The 7,695-nt window shown below is 41.3% G+C and overlaps 1 protein-coding gene across 1 annotated transcript in view; it reads right to left on the reverse strand.

Annotated features, from left to right (window-relative positions):
* Positions 1–4,263: 4,263 nt before the first annotated feature.
* ptprz1a (protein tyrosine phosphatase receptor type Z1a) overlaps positions 4,264–7,695 on the reverse strand; it is a 55,390-nt gene continuing 51,958 nt past the window's right edge. Inside the window, exon 30 of the mRNA XM_020593591.1 lies at positions 4,264–5,177. Within this exon, the coding sequence (XP_020449247.1) occupies positions 5,037–5,177 (141 nt within the window). The 3' untranslated portion in view covers positions 4,264–5,036. The remainder of the gene's footprint in view (positions 5,178–7,695) is intronic.

Raw genomic sequence — 7,695 nt, forward strand, 5'->3', positions numbered from 1 at the left:
TCTGAAGTTTGCCAAAGACCATCTGGATGATCCAGAGGAGGCATGGGAGAAGGTCATGTGATCAGATTAGACCAAAATAGAACTTTTTGGTATAAACTCCACTCGCCGTGTTTGGAGGAAGACGAAGGATGAGTACAATCCCACGAACACCATCCCAACCGTGAAGCATGGGGGTGGAAACATCATGCTTTGGGGGTGCTTTTCTGCAAAGGGGACAGGACGACTGCACTATATTGAGGAGAGGATGGATGGGGCCATGTATCGCGAGATTTTGGGCAACAACCTCCTTCCCTCAGTAAGAGCATTGAAGATGGGTCGTGGCTGGGTCTTCCAGCATGACAATGACCCCAAACACACAGCCAGGGCAACTAAGGAGTGGCTCCGTAAGAAGCATTTCAAGGTCCAAGGTCCTGGAGTGGCCTAGCCAGTCTCCAGACCTGAACCCAATAGAAAATCTATGGAGGGAGCTGAAACTCCGTGTTGCCCAGTGACAGCCCCAAAACCTGAAAGATCTGGAGAAGACCTGTATGGAGGAGTGGGCCAAAATCTCTGCTGCAGTGTGTGCAAACCTGGTCAACAACTACAGGAAATGTCTGACCTCTGTAATTGTAAACAAAGGTTTTGGTACCAAATATAAAGTTCTATTTTTCTATTGTATCAAATACTTATTTCATGCAATAAAATGGAAATAAATTATTTAAAAATCTAACAGTGTGATTTTCTGGAATTTTTTGGTAGATTCTGTCTCTCACAGTTGAGGTGTACCTACGATGAAAATTACAGAACTGCCCATTCTCTGTAAGTGGGAAAACTTGGAAAATCAGCAGTGTATCAAATACTTATTTTCCCCACTGTAGGAGACACTTTGGTAATAATTTTACAGTTCACCTTATCTTCTGTCTATGCTCTTTGTGTTTCTTGAGCTGTCTGACTCTGTTTCCAGATCGCACCTCAGTGCTGGACTGAGCTACGGCAGTAAGACTCGAGACGTAGTCAGCTGTGAAACAAGCAGTGCATCGGCGTATTGCGAGGCAGACAAGACTCACGATATCACTAAAGACTCCTGGTCTCATGAGGTTTGTGAGTTTGGCCACTTGGAAGACATCGACTGAACCTTCAGCCTCCAGCTGCTGAGTCAGAGATAGTAAAGTTTTATGTTTCTGTTATATCAAATACTTATTTCGTGCAATAAAATGGAACTAAATTATTTAAAAATCTAACTGATTTTTCTGTAATTTTTTTTGTAGATTCAGTCTCTCACAGTTGAGGTGTACCTACGTTGAAAATTACAGGTCTGTCCATTCTTTGTAAGTGGGAAAACTTGGAAAATCAGCAGTGTATCAAATACTTATTTGCCCCACTGTAGATGATGTTTCAAGACGCAGTAGATTTAGCTGATAATACTTCTATATTTCTAGTTTAGGTTACACAACAAAATTTTTTAAATGCACAACCACTTGCATTTTAGTGTTCTGAATCTTACTTCTCCTTCCATCTCTGTCTGTCCGAACTCTGACTTTCAGACTGAAGCTACAGTTAAAGAAAACTTGGCAACAGGCAGCTGTGTAAATATTACACATTTTGGTTTTCTGACTCTTGACGTCTTCTCAGCCTCCAGCTCAGCTTCTCTGGGAAGAAGAGGTTTTCTTCCACTCCATTTGGAAGCAGCCATGCAAACTAGGCCACCAAGCAGAGATAATTGGGCATGTAATTATGAAAAGTCACAAATGCAAATGAAGGTGTGGATATGGTGGCTGGTCAAGGCCACGTCTGGACACTTGACCTATTTTCTGTCCTAAAAAGACAGTTTCTTGCAGTGTCTTAGCCCGGATTAACACATGGGAAATCAATTGGAATAACCAGGGATTACAACATGACTCCATAAAGATAAAAATATAATCCACAGGTCAGACGGGGCTCATTTTTTCATCAGACCACATCTTTATTTTTTGTTTCATTAACACCCGTCTCCTGTCAGACTCACAGAGGTGTGTGCTCCCTCTTCTGTCTGGATGTCGTGACTTCTGACCTTTGGCCTCTTTCCGGTTGCTCGTCTGGGAGGCTGGCGATCAAGTAACTGTGGCTTATTCTGCTGCTGTAAGTCACTTTGCATCAGTTACAGTATTGTTCAAAATAATAGCAGTACAATGTGACTAACCAGAATAATCCAGGTTTTTAGTATATTTTTTATTGCTACATGGCAAACAAGTTACCAGTAGGTGCAGTAGATTCTCAGAAAGCAAACAAGACCCAGCATTCATGATATGCACGCTCTTAAGGCTGTGCAATTGGGCAATTAGTTGAAAGGGGTGTGTTAAAAAAAATAGCAGTGTGGCATTCAATCAGTGAGGTCATCAATTTTGTGAAATAACAGGTGTGAATCAGGTGGCCCCTATTTAAGGATGAAGCCAGCACTTGTTAAACATGCATTTGAAAGCCTGAGGAAAATGCGTCGTTCAAGACATTGTTCAGAAGAACAGCGTACTTTGATTAAAAAGTTGATTGGAGAGGGGAAAACCTATAAAGAGGTGCAAAAAATGATAGGCCGCAAAGTCCCTCTGTTAAAAAAAAGGCACGTGCAGAAGAGGTTACAATTTGCCAAAGAACACATCAACTGGCCTAAAGAGAAATGGAGGAACATTTTGTGGACTGATGAGAGTAAAATTGTTCTTTTTGGGTCCAAGGGCCACAGACAGTTTGTGAGACGCCCCCCAAACTCTGAATTCAAGCCACAGTACACAGTGAAGACAGTGAAGCATGGTGGTGCAAGCATCATGATATGGGCATGTTTCTCCTACTATGGTGTTGGGCCTATTTATCGCATACCAGGGATCATGGATCAGTTTGCATATGTCAAAATACTTGAAGAGGTCATGTTGCCTTATGCTGAAGAGGACATGCCCTTGAAATGGTTGTTTCAACAAGACAATGACCCCAAACACCCTAGTAAACGAGCAAAGTCTTGGTTCCAAACCAACAAAATTAATGTTATGGAGTGGCCAGCCCAATCCCCGGACCTTAATCCAATCGAGAACTTGTGGGGTGATATCAAAAATGCTGTTTCTGAAGCAAAACCAAGAAATGTAAATGAATTGTGGAATGTTGTTAAAGAATCATGGAGTGGAATAACAGCTGAAAGGTGCCACAAGTTGGTTGACTCCATGCCACACAGATGTGAAGCAGTTATAAAAAACTGTGGTCATACAACTAAATATTAGTTTAGTGATTCACAGGATTGCTAAATCCTAGAAACAAAAACGTTTGTACAACATAGTTTTGTGTTTGTACAGTCAACGGCAGACACTGCTATTTTTTTGAACACACCCTTTTTAACTAATTGCCCAATTGCACAGCCTTAAGAGCGTGCATATCATGAATGCTGGGTCTTGTTTGCTTTCTGAGAATCTACTGCACCTACTGGTAACTTGTTTGCCATGTAGCAATAAAAAATATACTAAAAACCTGGATTATTCTGGTTAGTCACACTGTACTGCTATTATTTTGAATAATACTGTACATATCAGCTTAGAGACCTAAATGTGAATGCAGCCCACTTTTTCTGCCAAAGCTTTATCTTCATCCTCTTACGGGAGTCACTTCTACCAGCAGACACCCAGAACAACAAGTAATCCAAGAAATCTGCAGCACAAAGATGATGGTTAACCTGTGTAACTGACAGAACTTGGACATTTTAGTCACTCAAGCCTAAGTTTTTTACAGGAAGGTACAACTTCATTGGGTGGTAGTCTGCCTCATGTAGAGTATCAAATGGCCAGAGTAAATAAAACATGGTCGTCTCCTGTATTGAAGTCCATGTAAACCAGCAGCAGTACACTCAGCGCTGCCCCTGTGTGCCAGAAGCTACTTCAATAGTACAAATTTAAACCATAAGCTGGTTTGAAATTCCACAGTAGATCAAAACACTCAGCAAACTGGTGGTCTGTGGTGTGGCCACACAAAAACTGTCCTGTCGATGGACACTATGATTACCATAGTGCAAGGCACAAAAAGTGGAGTAGCTTCTCACATCTACAGCAGTTTTTGGAATAAGATACAACTTTCTCATTGTGAAGTTTAGTTTGATGTGATGAGTTTTCTTTTCAGCCTTTTTCCTGTAGCAATGTCAAACTGTCTTTAACAAGCTCTTCCTTCATAAAACACATACAAATCCTTTGCTGTTCAAAATGTGTAGTTAAGGTTTAGCCGTGGTGTATTTGTAGTTCTGTAGAGGAATAAAACACCCCACCAGAGTTTCTATGGTGCTCTTTCACTTTAATTTAACCCCTTAGCTAATGTTCCAGCAGTGGTTCATGTCCATCTACAAACATCAGTATCCCATGCATCACATTTAGTCTGTTACAAATCCAGAATATAAAAGCACTAATGTTCTTCAACTAAGCGGTTAGAATTATAACATAACATTTGAGTGCACTAAAAATGGTCAAATATAAAAATCTAAAAGTATAAATAGAAATTTGGTCCATTGAGACAGTTACTGTAGTATTATTTACATTAGATTATTATTTTTATTATTCCAGGCCCTTGTTTTATGGTTGACTTCAGCAGCACACTGCTGCAATGGCATTTATAGACACGAGTTCAGTTCGATGCAGGAGCTCTATAAAAGACAAGCTAGCAAAATATTGTTTGATGTAAATGCAGTTTTCCCTTTACTTCCCATCTGGCTCAGTGCCAATAAATACAAAGATTAGGAAATGTCTGTTAGTCAACTGAAAGGTCTCAGGGCAGTACAGCGCTACAACATCAGACAGTTAGTTTACAGCTTGTATCAGAGTTAGATGTACAGGATGAAAAATACCAAAAGGCACACATTACACAACAGTAGGGTGTCCAGATCCAGCGAAGAAGAAACTGGGTTGGCACATGCCAGCCCCACACAACAGCACAGAGTCCAGAACAGTGAGGATTTGTACATAGTAGTCCGAGTCTGGTACCAGGAGAAGTTCTGTTGGTGTTTGAAGGAGAAGTAGAAAATGCTGTTGCAATTGTAAAAGTTCTTTATTTCTGAGGGGCAGTTACACCAGGGATTCAAGGCTCTCGGCTGTGCGGGCAGTTCCCACCACGATGGTACCGTTGTCAGAGAACTGAAGGGTTTTCTCGTCTTCTTGCGTCCTGATGAGACTCAGCATGGCTTTGTACAGGAACTGGTACTGCTCCTGGAAAACAACAACAGGTAACCATTTACCAGCTGACTGTTGGTGTGATTCATCGGTTTAATAGCTGGGTTGCAAATTAAGCTTATTTTCATTATTGATAGTCTATAAACGTCAAACTGTTAGTTTCTCATGGCCCAATGTGATGCCTTCGAATATCGATTTTGGTTCCAAACCCAATGAGCTTCAGTTTACACTTCTGACAGGAGACACAGCAAACAATTGGCTTTCAAGTTAACTGTCCAAGAATTTGAAGCCAAGTGTTTTAACTGATTGTTGAATGAGTCCATAATTTCAGTTTAGTTTATTAGGAAGTTTTCTAAAAATAAGTATGTAGTTTTGTATGTGATGGGGACAACAAATGTCTTTGAAAGAAAAGCCTCCCAAACGTTTTGCAGCCACCCTGCTTGTATTCGTACAGAGCCCAGGAGGCACCATTGAGAGAGGGAGAGGAGAAAAAAAAATCCATGCTCTTGAATTACTAAATCATTTTATTTATCATGGCATCATTTTGTGCACCGATGTCTAAATTGCTTAGTAGCAGTCCAGAGTACTTTGTGCCAATACTTGATTTTTGTTTTTCTCCATGACATCTCATTTATTTACAGTTTTTAAAGGAAACTGTCACAATTTCCTTCTTAAATCAGTCGGGTTCCTTCATAAACACTGCTGCAGTCATTCCTCACCTTAGCGTTGGACACTATTAGATCCCTTTGTAATACTTGTTCAGTGAATGTGATGCAGGACAAAATCCACAGTCCCTGTTGTGTGTGCAAAAGTATCCGTAGTTTATCTGAACACATGATGAGCTTTTAATGTTTAGCTGTTTTAGTAAGGTTTTAATGTTAAGCTGTAAACTAAGTGTCCGATGTTGTACTTGAGACAAATTAAGTGGGCGTCTTCCTAAAACAATGCCTCTTTGGTATAAAATCGCCTTTTTTGTTATGATTCTTCCACTCAATGGGGAGACACTGAAAAGACAAACTGGGACCATAAAGAGTGACATTAGCTTCAGATAAACTTGGGACTTGATTTTTCTACTGAACAAGGACTGTGGATTTTGTCCAGCATCACTTTCACTGACTACACATTAGGAAGGGCTCTTTTATTGGCCAGGATAAACAAGAGGACTGACCGCCCTGTGTGCGCCAGACTGCTGCTTTAAGACAGGCTTGAAGAACCGGTCCTACAGGTGTCTCATCTTAACTGCTGTTGTTGACTCTTATAATTAGGCAGTAATGGTATTTGAGCCTTGGTGAATCCTGTGAGAACAGCATTGTCCTATTTTTGCCACAGTCCTACTGTTAAATGTTACACACCCTGAGCTTTAATATTGTCACTGTATCTGTCACTGATTTAACTTGAGATATTTTCGCTGTTTTGTATGTTACACTCAAGCTAAGCTAATGGCTGCTATCAGGTAACACTGAAGGATGTTTATACAGTGGGGCAAATAAGTATTTGATACACTGCTGATTTTTCAGGTTTTCCCACTTACAGAGAATGGACAGTTCTGTAATTTTCATCGTAGGTACACCTCAACTGTGACAGACAGAATCTACCCAAAAATTCCAGTAAATCACATTGTTAGATTTTTAAATAATTTATTTCCATTTTATTGCATGAAATAAGTATTTGATCACCTACCAACCAACAAGAATTCTGGCTCTCACAGATTTGTTAGCTTGTCTTTAAGAAGCCCTCCTATCCTCCACTCATTGCCTGGTTTAACTGCACCTGTTTGAACTCGTTACCTGTATGAAAGACACCTGTGCACACACACACAATCTATCAGACTCCAACTTCTCCACTATGGGCAGGACCAAAGAGCTGTCTAAGGACACTAGGGACAAAGTGTAGACCTGCACAAGGCTGGGATGGGCTACAGGACAATAGGCAAACAGCTTGGTGAGAAGGCAACAACTGTTGGGGTAATTATTAGAAAATGGAAGAAATTCAAGATGACTGTCAATCTCCCTCGGACTGGGGCTCCATGCAAGATCTCGCCTCGTGGAGTATCAGTGATCCTGAGAAAGGTGAGGGATCAGCCTAGAACTACACAGGAGGACCTGGTCAATGACCTGAAGAGAGCTGGGACCGCAGTCTCAATGGTTACCATTAGTAACACACTACACCGTCATGGCTTAAAATCCTGCAGCGCACGCAAAGTCCCTCTGCTCAAGCCAGCACATGTCGTCTGCCAAAGACCATCTGGATGAGCCAGAGGAGGCATGGGAGAAGGTCATGTGGTCAGATGAGACCAAAATAGAACTTTTTGGTATAAACTCCACTTGCCGTGCTTGGAGGAAGAAGAAGGATGAGGACAATCCCAAGAACACCATCCCAACCGTGAAGCATGGGGGTGGAAACATCATGCTTTGGGGTGCTTTTCTGCAAAGGGGACAGGACGACTGCACTGTATTGAGGAGAGGATGGATGGGGCCATGTATCGTGACATTTTGGGCAACAACCTCCTTCCCTCAGTAAGAGCATTGAAGATGGGTCGTGGCTGGGTCTTCCA

The sequence above is a fragment of the Monopterus albus genome, unplaced genomic scaffold, assembly GCF_001952655.1.
Source record: "Monopterus albus unplaced genomic scaffold, M_albus_1.0 scaffold19.1, whole genome shotgun sequence".
In the NCBI taxonomy this organism is placed as follows: Eukaryota; Metazoa; Chordata; class Actinopteri; order Synbranchiformes; family Synbranchidae; genus Monopterus; species Monopterus albus.